This window comes from Cladophialophora immunda, assembly GCF_000835495.1.
Source record: "Cladophialophora immunda strain CBS 83496 unplaced genomic scaffold supercont1.3, whole genome shotgun sequence".
NCBI classification, from domain to species: domain Eukaryota; kingdom Fungi; phylum Ascomycota; class Eurotiomycetes; order Chaetothyriales; family Herpotrichiellaceae; genus Cladophialophora; species Cladophialophora immunda.
This window is the reverse complement of record NW_015622543.1, coordinates 3,630,911-3,648,426: the sequence shown is the minus strand read 5'-3', so window position 1 is coordinate 3,648,426 and position 17,516 is coordinate 3,630,911. Positions and strand designations below refer to the sequence as shown.

Here is a 17,516-nt window from a genome sequence, read left to right as displayed (position 1 = left end):
CCTTGGGCTGCCGGCAGCTGCCGGAGCTAAGTATATGAGCTAGTACTAATTTCAGCTAGCGGATTCTAGGCTGTCTGCCCCTCCTGATTAGCTAAGCGGAAATGCACCATGCCTATTTCGTCATTGGAAAATAATTTGATGCCTCCGTCAAATTCCTCCTCCTGCTGTCGAATACGGCCCCAAATCCACCAGTCTCGGCCATATCTGCTGTGACAACTACCTATGCATAAACTCCCGAATACATATTAGCTCCCGTCGCGACAATGCCGAAGCGAAAACGCGACAATGATGATGCTGAAGTACCCGACAAAGAGCGACAGTACCTCGGGTTGAAGGTGTCTGGGCTGAGGGCCAGAGTCACTCGAAGCGTCAAGACCCTCCAAGATGCTCTAAAGCTTGCTCGAGGCTTCGAGAGGCAGAAACTGGGTCGCCGTCAGAAGAATGCAAATGATAATCCTCAAACATTACTTCGGCTGCGAGAAGAAGTCATCGTCCTAAAACAGTTGCAGCTTGAACAAACGGCGAAGAATCAACTTCTGAAGCACTTGGTCAGAACAAAACGTATCAAGGAGCATCCTGTGTTTATCAAGGCCTACGGGTCGGATCCCGAGTTGGAACACGTTAAATCAAGCGCCGAGGCAAATGTGATCGGAAGATTGTTCAATTCGAACCCTGTCAAACAGGTACTCCCCGAGATCATAAAAACGATCTATGCCGTACTTGAGATCCCTCAGGCTGCTCAATCTGCCTCGAAAGGGACAAAAGAGACAACCGCGAAAGTGACCAACTCAAGGGCGAGCTCGGGAGAGCAGGATGAATTCAATGGCTTTCTCACAGATGCCTCTGAAGACCTGGACAGCAGCGGACACGAACAGTCACCAATACTAGAACTCGAGGACGACCGCATTCTCGAACTCGCGAAAGGTCGCCTAGCGTCTTCCGAAGTCGAATCTGGGATAGAGTCTGATGAAGAGGCCACGAAGCACGGGTTACTCCTCCGGAAAAAAGGTGCCAAAAAGCTGGTTGACCCTGGACGAGATGTTAGAGATGAGGACCTCTCGATATCATCATCTCCCAGCGAAATGTCAGAGCCCGAAGGCGGGAAATCTCGAATGCCACACTCGAATGAGGCAACGCATAAAGCTGCATTTCTACCATCTCTTAGCATGGCGGGCTACTATTCCGGATCAGAATCTGAGGACGACGCGAATGGCTATCGAGGCCCGGCTTTGCCCAAGCCCCGAAAAAATCGACGTGGGCAACGTGCCCGACAACAAATAGCGGAGCTTAAGTTCGGAAAGAATGCCAAACACCTGGAGAAGCAAAAGGGTCAGGATGGAAGGAATACAGGATGGGATCCCAAAAGGGGTGCGGTGGATCGTCCCAACCACTCTAGAGGCCGGTTCCACGAGAGGAAGCTCAATCAGAAGCCGATAGGAGTCCATGCGGATGCCCGCTCCGGTCACCCACCAAAGCCCAAGCCAAATTCGCGCGATGATCAGGGCTCGCTCCATCCGTCTTGGGAAGCCGCGAAGAGACGAAAGATGCAGGATCAAGGCCAGGCCAGCTTCCAGGGCAAACGAATAACCTTTGACTGATGGATGGTAATGCTTGATGGGTGAGGGTTGCTTATACTGTCAACCCTTTCTCATTATTGCCACTGGACCGAAGAACCAGAAACATTGTACGATAGCGTCATTGGAAGTGAACGTTTTCTGTCAGTGCCAAGTCCATCGCCTTGATCGCGCAAGAGAGTCTTCGAAGAAGAAATCCCACAAGCTAATGCATGGCATACTGAGAGGGTTGTGGGCAACCGCCGTTGTGCGACGTGCGAGCACAGCAGCAGATCCTTCCTTGTAGTCCTAAAAGGCAGCTTTCTTCTCTTTCTGGTGGACAGGACAGCAGACCTAATCACATCCCGAAAGCCATGCTGTGACAGTTTTTCAGCCACTATCTGTCGATCTGGTCAAAAGGGCTCCAGACCTTTTGCAAAAGCGGTGTAGGTTTCCGCCAAAGTCCCTGGCTCAGCCTCGTGGATCGATACAGGCAACAAGAAACTCATGTGGAGGGGAGCTCGGAGATACCCTGTTCCGGATTTTATTGCATCAGTCTGACCGATATTTTCTGCCGCCTCACCAGCTACGCCAGACCAACCATCAGCTGCGCCAACAGTGCCTAAGATTTAGATCCTAACCACCTGCTCAACCTTGACTCTGGGCGCTGTCTCAGCCTCATTCTGTCAATATGGCACGCATGCGCCTTGTATATTCTCCTGGGCTCTTTGAGCTTGGTTCAGGAGATCGGAGTTCAATACCGCCTCCCATCAAACATGATGCTTTCCTGCGGCATACTTTGTGCAGGCGAGCTTGAATAGCTGACGATCTCGATGTTAAGACCTCGTCGTAGGGCACATGATTGCGCTCTTAGCGGCCTCCTGCACACTCGACGAGACTCGTAGTCTACCGTCACGCGATGCGCCTCCTTCACTTTAGCAGCGGTGGTGGCCTGCAATTGACCAGAGATTTCACCGATGACATCCCGATTTACGCGATTCTCTCGCACACATGGGGCGACGATGAGGACGAGGTCACATACAGCGATATTTGCAGTGGTTCTTACAGGATCAGGGCTGGTCACACGAAAATCCGCTTCGGCGGGCAACAAGCTGGCAAAGATGGGCTCCAATACTTATGGGTGGACACATGCTGCATTAATAAAGCAAATTTTACTGAGCTTTCCGAAGCGATTACCTCGATGTTTCGGTGGTACCGCGACGCGGCCAAGTGCTATGTCTATCTATCGGACGTGTCGATTGATGATCAGGACGATAATAGCCCAACCGAGAGACCATGGGAAGCAGCCTTTCGCCAGAGCAGATGGTTTCGACGAGGCTGGACACTACAAGAACTCCTTGCTCCGAAGATAGTCGAATTCTTTTCCCGCGAAGGAGAGCGCCTAGGGGATCGTGTCACGCTCGAGCAGATCATTCACGAGATCACGAAGATCCCGATTTCGGCTCTCCGCGGTACGCCCATGGCTCATTTCGGCATTGATGAGAAGATGCAGTGGGTGGCGGGGCGTCAGACGAGGAAGATCGAGGACAAAGCATACTGTCTGCTGGGGATCTTTGATGTCTTCATGTACCTGAATTATGGAGAGGGAGACAACGCTTTTCTGCGGCTTCGACGTGCGATTCTCAGGACTTTAAGAGGTTAGCCTGCCGGTTCCTCCTCCGCTACCAGGGAGTTTTCTTCAGTTTCTGTGGCCGTTGATAGCACTTGACCCATTGCGAAGGAATGAGTGTCAGGTCTGCACTACTCCCGATCTCAAGTCTAGTCGCAATGATCGCGATCATCTATCCCGCCAACGCATTTAAAGGAGGGCATGGCTAATGGATTCTTGATTTAGACTCGCCAAACTGTCAAATCCCGTTTAGCCTTCGAGGCATCTCGGTGGTCGACGGTGCTCGCAATGACTGTCAGCCATCTATCCACTTCCTCACGGGATTAGAGACGACCTTAACAAATCTCGTCGCAGCTGGAGACACCCTTCCTCAAAATCCAGCAACGCGTGAAATCCTGCAACAAACCAAAAACATAGTCAAGGCGCTGCCTCTATTACTAGAGGATGTGAGGACGTTCGAAGGTTCACTAGGTGCTAACGCAAGAGGCAGCAGAGCAGGACAGGCAGGAAGCCGCTCGAGATGTTCTTTCCCACCAGGCAGGGCTGGGGAAACTCCAGAAAATAGGAACTCGGTTCCTCTCCTCCCTATGGGCGCCAACATCGGCTTGCAAATCTTGTGAGTTGGTGAATGGAAGTTAGCAGTGATTCATCTGACTTGTCATCGATAGGAAACTGATTCAGAATATGCAGACAGAGTTGCCTGCGTCCATTCACGCCATGTTCCCCGCTGGAGATGAAGCTACGTTTCTTACTCGACTGAAGCGCGAGCTCGAACCTCTCAGTCGAGCCATCGAAGCGCAAGCTTCAGCCTCGACACAGATCGTACAGAGCCTAGCCACGAATCAAGCATCGCAATTGAATGTTCTGCAAGTCTTGAGGAGCTCTTTGACGGAAAATATGGCAACATCCCGTGCCCAAATGCGACTCTTGCAAGCATCCGTTGAGGGCACCTCTCTTTTTCTGACGCAGGTGAAAGACGGCGCTGGCACTGTCATCCAAAGCCCAGCTACTACACGGCAATTGCTCAGTCCACGAAAACGAATAACCCGATCTCTCCAGATGTTATCGCATGCCTTACGTGAACTGCTGCTAGCATTTCTGGAGCTTCTCTGGCCTTTGATGTTGTTCTTCTTTCACAAGTTGCGAGCAGCCGAAAGACATATGTCGCGGCTACTCATCAGTGATTCAATCATTTTTGAGGACGCTTTAGGAAGAACACGATACCTGCCATTTGAGTTTTTCCAGCACTGGGAGGTCTTTTTGCCGTACCTGCATAAGAGCTTCGATCAGGTGCCCGGCCTTTACAACATCAACCGGCGGAGGTATCATCTTGTAAACTCTCGAACTGGGAGTATTATTGACCCTCAGTTGTGGTCGGCACAAGTGAAACCAAACGCACGCCTGAGTATGGCCATGGTGGTGTTCAAGATCTCAGGTAATGAGCGTGCGTGTCCGCACTGCGGAGGAAAGCAGCGGTGGGCACAAGCGAATACTTTTGCAAGCTGGTAAGTCATCTTCTGCTCCTGTTTGAACGATGACCAGCTGAGACCACAGTTCTACGTGTGACGGCCACTTTCGCCATTTTGAGCCAGGAGAGCGCCGATTCATTACCCCATCAGATGGGCATTATGGCGGCTTGTACCGCCGCCGTGAAGTGCTAGACGCCGTGCTAGACGCGAGACGCGCACTCTACAAACCAGAATGGCCTACACTCACATTTCCTGCTATTACAGGCACATCGACACATGTCGAAGAGATCTCCGAGAACGTTGCACCCGTACAAAACCTGCGAGTATTCAAGAAAGTGGATGTTCTTCTCGTCAATGATCCGGAGAGAACGGTGGCCATACTCGAGGAGCTCGTCGATCTCGTACGTACGCGAGATCGCTTCGGGGAATTTCTCAAGAGCGACGCGGAGATTGGGCTACGACGCTTCATTCGCTTGGTCAGGTTTGAAGTACGACAAAATATCAATTTCTTCGACTTCAGACCCTGGAACATGCATGCCTGTGGAGTGGCGATCGACACATTGCAAGAATGGCTCGACAGGCACGCTTTGTCGTCTGACAGACCTGCAGGTATCCGACTGAATTGGACCTGGGTCGACAAGGCATTCTTGGACTTTGCTCCCTCGCTACGTCAAACTGTATTCAACAACGGTACAGTCGCTTGCCCAACGCTTGCTCTCATGGTCAAACCAATGACGGGGCGGATATTGATGTTCCGGGTAGAATTTCAAACAACAGTCGAGGAGGTCATGGACATGATCACCCAAATTGAAGGATTGCCACCGTCTCTCCAGTGCTTGATATATCGTGGCAAAAGGCTTGAGGTCGACCGTTGCATGGCAGACTATCAAATATCGACAGAATACTACCTTCATCTTGTGCTTCCCTATCGAGCCAATGGGGGCTACTACTACGATGGTCCTCTTCCGTCGTGGATGTTACTCGGTGGCGACGAAGAACCATCTACGCGTGGATCCGTCAGGATAGCTGACGCAGTCATCAGCGACCAACAAAGTGAATATATGGGGAAGATCGATCTAGCCAATGGAACCCATGCCGGCCAGCGCCCTCCGAGCGGCATGTTCGACCTTGATGCCTTTCCCCCTAGACCTATATCTCCGATTCGAAGAGACTCCTGGGGCGAGTGGGTTGCCCACGACGGATTCTATACCGCGGACGGACTGCAGGAGTCTCAAACACCTCCTCATCATCAATTCGTGAGGGTGGTGGAACACCTGGACGAATCCACGGAGATGGAGACCGTGGATTGAATCAAAAGGGATGGTGACCCAAGAGCTTCTTGAGAACGTGGCTATGCTTGTTCTTATTGTACAGTGTCACGTCTTTTGCTTGGCTCGGTCGTGGAGGTTGCACTGTAAATCAATTACAGGGATGTACAATACCTATATGACCCCATCCTGGCGGCATAGTTAGATACCTTGGATATATTGCTTGTTGAGAGCGGAAGAAACTCGTGCTCTCCAGCAGAAATGATTAAACTATTATACGACCGCAACCATTTGCCTTGTGCTAGTTTCGCCGCCTGCCGCAATGAGATCGCATTTCTGATGAAGACGCAGGAGGGCTCTGCGTGTCGATATTCCCACCATGCAATCATCAGCTATCCTCACCACCAATCAACACCGTGCATCCCGCACACAAGAACCCGTCTCGTCTCGTCATCATTGCCAGCCCAACCCAATCTTCCGGGCAACCTTCTCAGCGATGCGCTCGTAGTACCCAGAATTGACTTTCACACCACTAGCCTCTTCGGCGACAACGGTGGGCATGCCCCTGTCTGCATCGGCGCATATCCTCGCATCGAGGGGGACGTCACCGAGGAAGTCCACGCCCAACTCCGACGCCTTGGCTTCCGCCCCGGCCAGGCCGTTGTGGGTGTCCCGACCGCCACTGTCGCCGTGGGCGAAGATCCTGGTCTCCTGGTGACAGTGCGGGCACACGAAGACGCTCATATTCTGGACCATGCCCAGCACCTCGATGTTCATCTTGCGGAACATCTCGACGCCCTTGACGGCGTCCTTCAGCGCAATGTCCTGCGGGGTCGAGACGACCACCGCGCCGGACATTGTGACCTGCTGCCCGATTGTCAACTGCACGTCGCCCGTGCCGGGCGGGAGGTCGAGGACGAGCACGTCCAGACCCGGAGACCAGTCGACCTCGTGCAGCAGCTGTTGTAGGGCTTTCATCACCATCAGCCCGCGCCACGCCACCGGCGCCGACTCGCTCGGCAGCAGGTAGCCCATGGACATGCTCTTGAGCCCGTAGCTGGTCAGCGGCACCAGCATGTTCTGCGGCGTGAGGCTTGGTTCGCCCGCGTCGGCTAGTCCGAGCAGCGTGGGCACCGAGGGCCCGAAGATGTCCGTGTCGAGGATCCCCGTCCGCAGGCCGTGCCGGGAGAACGAGAGCGCGAGGTTCACCGCGAGCGTGGACTTGCCGACGCCGCCCTTGGCAGAGGAAACGGCGATCGTGTGTCGGACATGGCGGAGCGGGCGCTTCTGAGGGAGGCCGCGTTGCGCGCGTGGGATCGTCGGTGGTGGCCCCTTGCTGCCTGGTGCAGGGGAGCGAGGGAGACCCTAGCCGGAGCAAAAAGAGGGTCAGTATCAGCCATGGCTATTCAGCACACTATAGTGGGAGGAGAATGAGACGAGTGTGCCAACGTTGCCTCTCGCTGCGAGGGCCATGTCGATGACCAGTTGACATTGGGTGGAGTGGGAAAGCAACGTACTAAGGGGTTTTCATGGCTGAAAACTCTCGCGCATGTGCTGAAGCACTTGCGCATAGTCTTTGGCAGATGTGCTCTCCAAGGTCAAGGAAAGACGACGTCCATAAAGGGTGACCATTCCAGGTGTAATGTGGGAAGCAATGAGGAATCGCAGTCATTTGGAGAAGATCGAGATGCGGAGAATGTTGATTCACGCATCTCGGGTTATCTTTATTCCGCCGAGTGTATATAGACCTTCTGTCACCCGGGAGTAGGTACATATAGTTCTCTCCAGCTTGTTAACCTTCGCAAGCAATATTGTTACAAACTTCAAGGCGATTCTGATCCATATTTTGAGATGCTCCAGGCCAAAATCTCCAAAGACGCGGCTCTCGAGTTACAGCAAAAGCACTTCCGCGTACTCGTCCCCGGCGAACTTGGGCGGTAGACCATCTACCATATTGAACGGATCGTGAAACCAGGCCAGTCCGACACGAAGGTACTCTCCTTCCTTCTCCCCGCTGGTGACCAGCAACCCCTTATATCGACTCAAGCTCAGCCACCACAGATCAGTTGAGACCTAGGGTTTTTCATCCGGTATGTCCAAGCAGCACCTCCCGAAGCTCGCTCCCTGCGAGCTGTCCGTCGACGCGGCGGCACTGATGGTCAAGAAGGCGTTGCTGTATATGCTGCCCATCTTGGAGGATTCCTTTTGCCAGTCATCCTCCGAGTCTTGCAGGATGCAAAGCGAGTCAATCCATAGATACTCGATCCCCAGCTCTCGTGTAGTCCGTACGGCATCGCAACTCGCAAAACTCACCGACCTTTCCTCGCAGAGCTTGTCCCGCGATATCGCCTCTTCGGCCAGAATATCGAAAAAGGGGATGGTAACAAGGATGAGATAGTTCAAATGGACCTCCAGAGGCAAAAGCTGACTGATGTCGACCCTTGGTCACCACTCGAGCAGCGTCAACCATGGAGATGAATTCAGATCTTAATATTGTAATTTCAGTACTATGGTGAAAGTCTTCGAAATGATCACAGAATCTTTGCTTGCGCAGCTACACGAAAATGTCTGGTCGCCCGGACTGGCAATCGGGTCTCCTGCAGAAGAACTTGGAAAGCTAGAAGCCCTTCGAGGCGCTTTTCAGTCTCGCCTTTTGTCATAGGGATATCCAAGACTGCGGGCAGCTTCACGTGAAGCTTAGACTTATCAGTTGTGAACCAAGATTGACATCAACCCAGTCTCCTGTGTTGCCCTTCGTGACTCAACAGACTGTAACACCATCCTTGTTCGCGACATATTCCCAGCCCGTAGTCAACTGTACGCCATCGTCCTTGATGAAATGCACACAGTCTGCCACCACCTTGCCCATCCAGTCTGGATCCTTGGTGGCGGCGATTGCGCTGGCCTCGTCGGTGAAGGCGATGGTGGTGATGGCGTCACAGTCGAGGAAGTTACTGAAGCCTTTTCCAAAAAGCTCCTGAGCCTTCTCTCGCTGTTTCTGCCCGGTAAATTGCTGGCAAGTGTGTCAGATATCAAGACAGCTAGGAGCAAGGACAGTGGAAGTCTTATACTTACCACAGAGTAGTGGATCACGTTATACTTCCTTCCCGTCTCCACGGCCAGGGGAATATGAACGTTTACGTAGTGATCGATGAATTGTTCATGCGTGATACCCGGCTTTCTGTACACCAGCTCGGTGAATCGGAAGGTCTTTTGGAACCCGAGACCCGCGGGAACGTTCGCTTCCCCCATAGTGAGTGGTTGTTGACAGACTTGTGGCTGGATGTTGACAATATCGCTTCTTGACAGGGACTCCCGAACGTCGACCTACAGACCTTCCAAATGACCTATGAAGTCTCCTCGGTGGCATATATCTCAAGCATCCACACCACTAGCCAGTATTCTTGACTGTCCCGTTGAGTAATCATACCTCATTAGAGCGGGCAAATATTCCCCGGCTTTGAACCCCTTATCAATACCCCTACGGAGGTGTCTACCCCCGGTAGCTAGTATCATTGACTATCCCGTTGAGTAATCAGACCTAATCAGAGCGGGCTGATATTCCCCGGATTTAAACCCTTTTGATACCCCCGCAAAGCTATCCGTCCCATTTTGGTTAAAAGGTTTTGGGGCATGGGATCATACATAAGGCTTAGATTAGAGCCGAACAACGCGACGTTTGACACGTAGTTTCACTTACCCCTCTTGCAGGTTTGACGTGACTTGATGAGAAATCACGGAACTCGTGAACAGCGACCCGTGATTGATGTCTAAAGCCGACAAAGCGCAGCGGAAACTCATGAGGCTGAACGAGAAGTCCCAATTTGTATCTTCGCGCCCCAGGTCAAGACCTCTCTTGGTTGAGTGGCTTTCTCCTTATCCTCTTACCTGTAAGTAAAAGGGCTGAAATAGTCTGCTGAGAGACTCTGTAGGTGGATTAGGCACCAAAAATCCCCCAAGATGGGACTCGTGGGCGCAGATTTACTTGCTCCTGCGACTATTATATATCTTGTCTTGGCATATATTGCATATGAAATTACCCGCTCGATCAGAAGCCCCTTAAGGGACGTACCCGGTCCGTGGTCAGCACGATTCACACGGCTCTGGCTTCTACGACAGGTTTACAATGGGCAAATGCACCAGACCGGTAACGACTTGCATCGACAACTTGGTGAGAGCCCTCTCGCCGAGCTATGTGTCAAAAGTGGAAACTGACAGATATCGAGGACCAATTGTTCGTCTGGCACCAAATGAATACAGTATCGATGATCCAGACTCGGTTCAGCTCATCTATGGAAGTAAAGGGAAATTCTGCAAGGTTCGATAAAACTCGCTGCACTGTATCTGTAGAGATTGACAGGAGACTGCCGTCTGCAGTTTCTTGAGGCTCTAGACTAACGGAGAACAGGGTCCTTGGTACGAGGCCTCAACGCCCCCAGGCACCTTGCACACCAGCATCTTTTCCGACCCAAATATCGAGAGGCAAGCTCTGCATCGGAGACGGATTGCACATGCGTATTCCATGACAACCTTGGTCCAGCTGGAACCTTTTATCAACGACTGTACTTCCTTGCTGCGACTGAGACTGGATGAGCTGGCGGCAACAGGCATGCTCGTTGACATTCCGCACTGGACCCAGTCCTACGCCTTTGATGTGATTGGGGCCATTACAGTGAGTGACTTCTGTGCTACCCATAAATGCGTCGTAACCACTGAATGATTGTGACCCAGTTCGGTGTGAGGTTCGGATTTCTGGACAAGGGAGAGGACATCGGCGGCATCATGTCCGCTCTCCATAGCACTCTGATCTACGCCGCACGCGCTGGTGTGTATGCCGAGTGGAGCACCGTTCTCTTCTATCTGAATGCCATCGTCTCGGCACGGAGCATGAAAGGGATGGCGCATACCTTGAGCTACATGCAGAAACAGATCGACGCTCGACTCGACGACAAATCTCCCAAAGCAGAAGTAACTGACGACGACACACCCGTTGACTTTATCACCAGATTCCTGCTCCTCAGGTCAGAAAGCCCGGAAAGGGTGGACAGACAAGCCATCGAGACGTCGGCGCTCAACAATCTTTTCGCTGGGTCCGACACAACTTCCATCAGCCTCTGCTCGGTCATCTACCACGTATATCAAAATTCTCGGGTTCTGTCGCGTTTGAGAGGTGAGCTGGACAACGCGGTCAAGAGCGGCGCCGTGGGGGAGCCGATCACCTACAAACAAGCGCAGAGTCTGCCTTACCTGCAAGCTGTTATCAAAGAGTCCCTCCGCTGTCACCCAGCCGGCGGACTGGCCATGGGACGGGTCGTTCCCGCGGGTGGAGCTGTCATTGCAGGGCGGGTTTTCCCAGCTGGGGTGAGTTTATTGTGGTCCGTCATCGTACTCCAATTGACCTGAGCCATGACAGACTGTAGTCGGGATCAACGCATGGGTCGCGCATGCCAACAGAGATATCTTTGGCGAGGATGCCGATCAATTTCGACCAGAGAGGTGGCTAGAAGACCCCGAGGTGGTCAAGCACCGAGACGCCTATTTCCTCTCGGTAAGTGGCATCCTTCGAAGCGAAGCCTCGCCCCTCGAGAGACTGACACTTTCTCGGGTTCAGTTTGGAGCCGGGACCCGAAGCTGCCTGGGCAAGAATATCGCCTTGCTGGAAATGTCAAAATTGATTCCAGCACTGGTACGCCACTATGATTTTCAGCCGGAGCACCCAGGACGGAAGCCGAGAACTCAGAACGACTGGTTCGTGAAGCAGGTTGATTTTCGATGCCATGTAACCCCACGTGTGGTTGCGAACTAGGGCTTGGGCAGTCAGTACACGATATCCATAGCATCCCAAAGTTGTGACACAAGTACAGTGTTACGACTCCCTCCATATCAACGCGGGACAGAGCACTGGCGATAGTAAACAGGGCTTTCTTAGCAAAAAAGGAGGGCGATAGAGCAGGAGCGATACACTAAGATAAATAGTATATGTGACCATACATAAAGAGTATTTGGCGAGAGGGATTCAGTTATATACTGAACATTTCCCTTATCTGGGTTTGACATCGACCCCACCTCGTAAGTCTTGTCATAGCCAATTGAGGACCTGTTGCAATATACCGGTAATGGCAGTAATCTTGTTGTGGGGGGGGGGGGGGGGTTGTCGTGGCCTTCAGTCGTTCGGCCCCGTAAAGACTGTCTCCAGTGAGGCCATGTCTAACTCATGCGTCTTCTTTGGAAAGTATGTAGTGACGATGTATTTCTCTAGCTTTCAGGTCTCCTTCGGATTTCGATGAAGACACACCTTCGTTCTCATCACAAGCATCGGGTAGCTGAAAGTGGCTGTCCGCAACATAGCGATCAAGTGCTGGTTTGCCACGAGGCAGAGACGGCACAAGGGCATGTGAAGGGCGCTCGCTGAGGGTCACATCGGGACACTGTTGGGGGCTGCTTTGATGCCTAGATCTGGAGACAAGTTTGAGAGCCATTCTGAGGGTTTCCTGGATCTTATTTTGGACGTTTGTCACCGAGAGGTTTGCTCCTTCAGTCCGCCTCTGCCCCCGTTGCTCCGTGCTTGAGCAATATCTCAACCGCTATCTGAATTGCTTCCACCCTTTCAAGGCTTTTTGCCAGTTCTACCGCTGTGCGGCCGTTTTCATCTGTCGCGTTGATGTCTGCGCCAGAGTCAATCAACAGCTGGACGATGTCCGGAAAGCCACCCGCCACAGCACACTGCAGTGCGGTGCTGACCTTTTCTCTCCTGTAACGTCGGAACAAGAACTCCATATCCGCCCGAGCGTTGACATCCGCACCGTGATCAAGCAACAACTGAACAATTCGAAGACGTCCCATCCAGCAGGCTGACTGTAGGGCAGTGCCCCTACCTCCACCTGCAGCGTTGACATCCGCACCGTGATCGAGCAACAACTGAACAACCTCAAGCTTGTTATTTGCCGAAGCTTCTCTGAGAGCGGTGTCCTCACCCAGAGCGTTAACATCGGCCCCTTTATCAAGCAGTAATTGAACAATTTCACGATGTCCGATCTTTGAGGCTGCCTGTAAAGCAGTACCAACAAGTTTTGTACACGGAGCGTTGACATCGGCCCCTTTATTCAGCAGTAATTGAACAATACTAAGGTGCCCCTTTTTTGAGGCTGCCTGTAAAGCAGTACCAGCCTGTCCTGTACTCGGAGCGTTGATGTCGGCTCCTTTATCAAGGAGAAATTGAACAATTTCAGGACGTCCATTCGCCGAGGCTACCTGTAGAGCATTGCCAGACCAGTACCTTCTGCTCGGAGCGTTGACATCGGCCCCTTTATCGAGTAGTAATTGGACAATCTCAAGATACCGTCTCGAGGCTGCCTGTAAAGCAGTAGAGATCCACTCTCCACCCGGAGTGTTGACATCGGCTCCTTTATCGAGTAACAATTGAACAATTTCACAACGTCCCAGCTCTGAAGCTTGCTGTAGAGCAGTACCAATGCGATCTCCACTGCGAGCGTTAATGTCCGCCCCTTTATCAAGCAGCAATCGAACAACCTCAAGATGTCCCCCTCTCGAGGCCCGCTGTAGAGCCGTGCCCGGATAGGCAGACCTCCCAGCCGCCGGAGCGTTGACGTCGGCCCCTGCGTCCAGTAACATCCGCACAATCTGAGCATGTCCATTGGCTGCAGCTTCCTGTAAGGGAGTTCCACGTCCTAGGGTACTGTCCCGACGTTCATGTTCAAACCCTGATCTGCGATGGCCAGTGAGACCTGCCCTGTTGACATCAGCGCCGCGTCCCAGCAGATCCAGCACAATCTGCTCCTTCCCTGTCTTCAATGCCAGACCCAGTGGAGAGCCCAGCGTTTGGCATGTCGGGTTAATGTCGGCTTCTTGTGCAAGCAGCGGCTGGACAATTGCAGTCGCATCCGATTTGGACAGGTTCAGTGAGTCCAAGGCCGCCAGCGGTGCACTGCCATGGTCACGACGGCCCGCACCATTCACGTTGGCTCCGTGATCGATAAGAAGCTGGCAGACACGCAGATGTCCTGCGGCTGCGCAACATTCCAATGCTGTGCCATGGATTTTATCCCATCGCTTGATATCTGCTCCGGATTCAAGCAGAATCTGAGCGATCTCATAGTGACCCATGATCGCGGCTACATGAAGTGCACCGCTATACCATGGAACTTGCTCGTTAACATCGGCACCGCTCTCGATCAGACGGCGGGTGGCGTTGATAAGGCCTAGCAGTGACGAGTAGTACAGCGGGAAGCACTCTCCCTTCCCTTGTAAGTCAATTCCTGTTCGAGGATCGTATAGTTGGAGCCATCTCAAAAAGCAACGAGGAGAAGTTTCGCCGAGGAACCGGTATGTGCTGTCCGAGATTTCCGAAAGTCCGTCGTTCACCTTCTCAACCTCGCGGACATGTTCATACCAGTGCTCCGCTGCGTATTTGGCCAACGGGCTTCCGCCTGCATCTTCGTCTCGGCCATCGTCTGTATGCTGTTCGACACCGTTAGGGACATCCTCGTCTGTGTTTTCCTCTGCAACCTCGTCTTCATCCTCATCTGATCGTGAAGGCTGATCCAACTTGCGGAGAACCGAAATGGAGCATTCACCGATATAGCTGTGAGCCTCTGTGGCAGAAACAGAGAAGGAGCCCGACCGTCCAGATGTCAAGTATTCGAGGACGGAGAAATGGGCGAACCTGACGACTTTAACCTCCCAGAAACGGGCACAGATCAAGACTGTCTCTGTTGAGAGCGTAACGAGGCTGCGGCATATGCGCAAAACTTCTGAAGGGTCGCATAGTTCCTCCGGGTTCATCGAGTCTTCTCTGGGTCTCAGAATCGCAGCCTCCGCGACCTCCTCCAGGGTTAAAGGGCGTTTCGAGTATGCGAGCCACTGAAGAATGGATCGAGCATCGCCCTTGTTGCTTCTCGGAATTCCGTCCAGGATCCGCTCATATGTCTTGTCCAGAGTCTCTGGTAACTCGGTCAGTGCTTTTTGGATGGAGCTGACTTTTGTGCACTCCCCCAGCATATCAAGCTGGCAGACAACCCAGCGAAACCTGCAGAGAATTAGCCAGACCTTTTAGAGGGGATTTGGAAATTATGGAACCCCAACGAACATTCCATTAGCCCCCTCGCTGAGCCTCGTCTCGATGCTGGCTTTGATCTTGTCCGGCCATCTGCTCAACGGATTTTCCTCCAGACAGGATCGTATGTACCTTCGGATATCACTGTCGACCCAAGGGCCCTGGATGGGGACACCGCCATTTGCTAGATTCCCTAGAGCCGCCTCGATATCCCACTCTTTCCGGCTCGTTGCTAGGATGTGGAGGTTCTGGAAACGACCATCGACCATTTGAGCGATCATCTTCAGCATTTTTTTCCTTTGCGCATTGTTTGCATTCTCTGGATATTCGTCGAGCGCATCCAGTATGATGTATACATCTTTGGCCAGGTGGTCAATAACAGCGTACAGGGCAGACGTTGACTCCTCGATGGTAGGGTTTGATCCGGCCGGGCGGTGCCGGGCATACATTGCTTGGACTTGATCCGGTAGTGTAGGCTCGTTGGCACAGAGTTGTCTGAGCAGCGACCGCAAGAGGTCGGACATGAACAGGTCCCCCTTTTGGGAATCATTTTGGAAATCCTGAAAATTGAAGTAGAAGTACGCTAGCTTTCCAGCCGTGCCGTAAGAGCACACTTCATTGACAGCCTCGATGATCGTTGAGCTGGTGATTCAAGTTAGCTGAGGATGTAGAACCCCATAAGTCTTCAACGAGATATGTACCAGAGAACCGTTTTGCCACAACCAGCTAGATGACCACAAACCAGCGCTTTAGTCCAGTCAAAGAGGGAGGGTTGGGGGCTAGATACTTACGAATGCCGTGCAGCCACAGCAAGCCTGGCGACTTGATCCAGGTGCTGAAATCGTCCGACTCCAGAAACCAGAGACCAGTCTCTGGTTGTCTGTTGGAATTGGCCCTGTTATGATGCGATGACGGGTCAATTGAGCCGCTGATCCAATTCAGCAATCTCTGGCGTTCATCGTCTAAAGAAAAGGTTAGCTTCTCCGAAGCTCACACTGGACGAGGAAGGCATACATACCCATCTGCTTCTTATGGATTTCGCTCATCTTACTATAATGCGAATCCCCTTTTTTGTCAATATCGATCTGAATCTTCTTGACAAGCTCAACAATTTCCGTGACGTTATTCGATGTGGATAGCTGCGTTTGACGAATTGTGAGAACTTCATCCAGGGTTTTTGAGAGGACATCACTAAGTCAACGATGGCGTTCGCATTAGCCGCTGCAATTTCCAGTAGTATGGGTTCGAGGTAGAGACTCACCATCCTTCTATTGTCAACGAAAATTGGAATATCTGGATGCAGCGCTGGACTATGGCGATAGTTTCCATCTTCCCGTCACGTTTGAGAGACCAGATTAACTTTCGGTACCATTTCTTCCCTGGGTCTTCTTCCTGGAACTTCTGCAGAATTGTCGAGAGTGAATTGAGTGTCGCGTGGCAGGTTTGGATCGAAGTATATAGGGCGGTTGTGCCCTCGAACCGTGGAGGGGGTCCGTTCTCGCCATTAAGGAATTGCTCCAGCTGCTTCAGTACTTCGCAGAATGAACGAAGCTCTTGTCTGAGTTCGAGAGATTCTTGCTCGGCGTTTTTGACAGTGCTTATGTACTCGGAGATGATCTCGGTGACCTGGACGGTAAGGCTGAGCAGACCTGCGATGCTGGCTGTTAAGCTTAGCGGATCCATGATCTCAATTAATTCCGAGAAGAGCAAGGACTGTGGAGATCACTGGAAGAAAATACTCCAACGCATGTTTCGTTTGTGCATTGAACTCAAGATTGGCTATGTGGAGAGTCGGGCCAGCAAAGAAACAAAAGAAGAGATCTGAAGATGTTGCAAACATCTTTTTGCGACAATGCTCTGACGGAGTCCGCGCTTCGCCAATCAGCTGCAGCCACGTTCGGGGTGTAAGGTAAAACAAAGTGGTTCCTCGCGAAGGAATAAGGATGAGTGCCGCTGTCACTGCCAGCATCCAAGGCAGACTGATGGGCAGGGAGCTAAGGTGCTTACCGGCCTCAGCCTAGTCAACACTCACTCGAGGCCCATTGATAGGGCTTTGAACGCCAGAGGGGCAACATGGCAGGGACCGCAATTAAGCACCGAAAGAGCCTCACGGTGAATCCCCTTGCAGCAGCTCTTCTTTTATGGCGGCTTGTAGGGCCACAAGGCTCATTTCCTAGATTAAGCCGACCGGACAGCGGCTCAGCCGCCTAATCTCCGTGCTTGGTTCACTCGAGAGCTTCGACAAGATCCCAGGCACCCACTTGGCGATGGCTGGACACAGTGTTTCAAGGAATCGATTCCTGATCGAAACCATCGAATTGCTTCGCTGGCTTCAGTGCCTCTCCTGCTTCCGATGAAGGCACACTTTCATTCTCATTAATTACAAGGATTGGGTGACTGAATATGGCTGTCCGCAGCAAAGATATCAAGTGCCGGTTTGCCACGAGGCAGAGAAGGCACAGCCTCATGCAAAGTCACAGGCACGAGGAGGATAGGCGAGGCGGCTGGCGAGGCTGTTCGACA

The 17,516-nt window shown here is 52.3% G+C and overlaps 6 protein-coding genes across 6 annotated transcripts; 3 read left to right on the top strand and 3 right to left on the bottom strand.

Annotated features, from left to right (window-relative positions):
- The first annotated feature begins 186 nt into the window (after positions 1-186).
- PV07_05682 (uncharacterized protein) lies at positions 187-2,066 on the top strand. The gene has a single exon (XM_016392593.1). It carries the CDS (start codon positions 264-266, stop codon positions 1,596-1,598), a length of 1,335 nt encoding a protein of 444 aa, XP_016250112.1. The 5' UTR covers positions 187-263; the 3' UTR covers positions 1,599-2,066.
- On the top strand, positions 2,051-6,200 carry PV07_05681 (uncharacterized protein). The gene is made up of 4 exons (XM_016392592.1): positions 2,051-3,211; positions 3,409-3,799; positions 3,852-4,688; positions 4,738-6,200. Exons 1-4 carry the CDS (start codon positions 2,473-2,475, stop codon positions 5,960-5,962), a joined length of 3,192 nt encoding a protein of 1,063 aa, XP_016250111.1. The 5' UTR covers positions 2,051-2,472; the 3' UTR covers positions 5,963-6,200.
- On the bottom strand, positions 6,005-7,564 carry PV07_05680 (uncharacterized protein). The gene is made up of 2 exons (XM_016392591.1): positions 7,438-7,564; positions 6,005-7,285 (listed from the first exon to the last, which is right to left on the bottom strand). The coding sequence occupies exons 1-2, from the start codon at positions 7,489-7,491 to the stop codon at positions 6,374-6,376; spliced, it is 966 nt and encodes a 321-aa protein (XP_016250110.1). The 5' UTR covers positions 7,492-7,564; the 3' UTR covers positions 6,005-6,373.
- Positions 7,565-8,681: 1,117 nt separating this feature from the next.
- Positions 8,682-9,172, bottom strand: PV07_05679 (uncharacterized protein; the record flags this gene model as incomplete). Its single annotated transcript, XM_016392590.1, has 2 exons — positions 8,682-8,933; positions 8,996-9,172. The coding sequence occupies 2 exons, from the start codon at positions 9,170-9,172 to the stop codon at positions 8,682-8,684; spliced, it is 429 nt and encodes a 142-aa protein (XP_016250109.1).
- Positions 9,173-10,046: 874 nt separating this feature from the next.
- PV07_05678 (uncharacterized protein) lies at positions 10,047-11,726 on the top strand (the record flags this gene model as incomplete). The annotated part of the gene is made up of 5 exons (XM_016392589.1): positions 10,047-10,238; positions 10,329-10,592; positions 10,652-11,281; positions 11,334-11,468; positions 11,532-11,726. The coding sequence occupies 5 exons, from the start codon at positions 10,047-10,049 to the stop codon at positions 11,724-11,726; spliced, it is 1,416 nt and encodes a 471-aa protein (XP_016250108.1).
- A 728-nt stretch (positions 11,727-12,454) lies between these two features.
- On the bottom strand, positions 12,455-16,676 carry PV07_05677 (uncharacterized protein; the record flags this gene model as incomplete). The annotated part of the gene is made up of 6 exons (XM_016392588.1): positions 12,455-14,966; positions 15,027-15,635; positions 15,695-15,719; positions 15,785-15,955; positions 16,012-16,184; positions 16,255-16,676. 6 exons carry the CDS (start codon positions 16,674-16,676, stop codon positions 12,455-12,457), a joined length of 3,912 nt encoding a protein of 1,303 aa, XP_016250107.1.
- Positions 16,677-17,516: the final 840 nt, after the last annotated feature.

Excerpts from the sequence above, each read along its gene's own strand:
- PV07_05682 (XM_016392593.1), top strand. The coding sequence starts at position 264 with ATGCCGAAGCGAAAACGCGACAATGATGATGCTGAAGTACCCGACAAA.
- PV07_05680 (XM_016392591.1), bottom strand. The coding sequence starts at position 7,491 with ATGCGCAAGTGCTTCAGCACATGCGCGAGAGTTTTCAGCCATGAAAAC. Across the intron at positions 7,286-7,437 it reads TCAGCCATGAAAACCCCTTA|GGTCTCCCTCGCTCCCCTGC; the intron begins GTACGTTGCTTT and ends TGCTCCGGCTAG.
- PV07_05681 (XM_016392592.1), top strand. The coding sequence starts at position 2,473 with ATGCGCCTCCTTCACTTTAGCAGCGGTGGTGGCCTGCAATTGACCAGA. Across the intron at positions 3,800-3,851 it reads AACATCGGCTTGCAAATCTT|GAAACTGATTCAGAATATGC; the intron begins GTGAGTTGGTGA and ends TGTCATCGATAG. Across the intron at positions 4,689-4,737 it reads GCGAATACTTTTGCAAGCTG|TTCTACGTGTGACGGCCACT; the intron begins GTAAGTCATCTT and ends CTGAGACCACAG.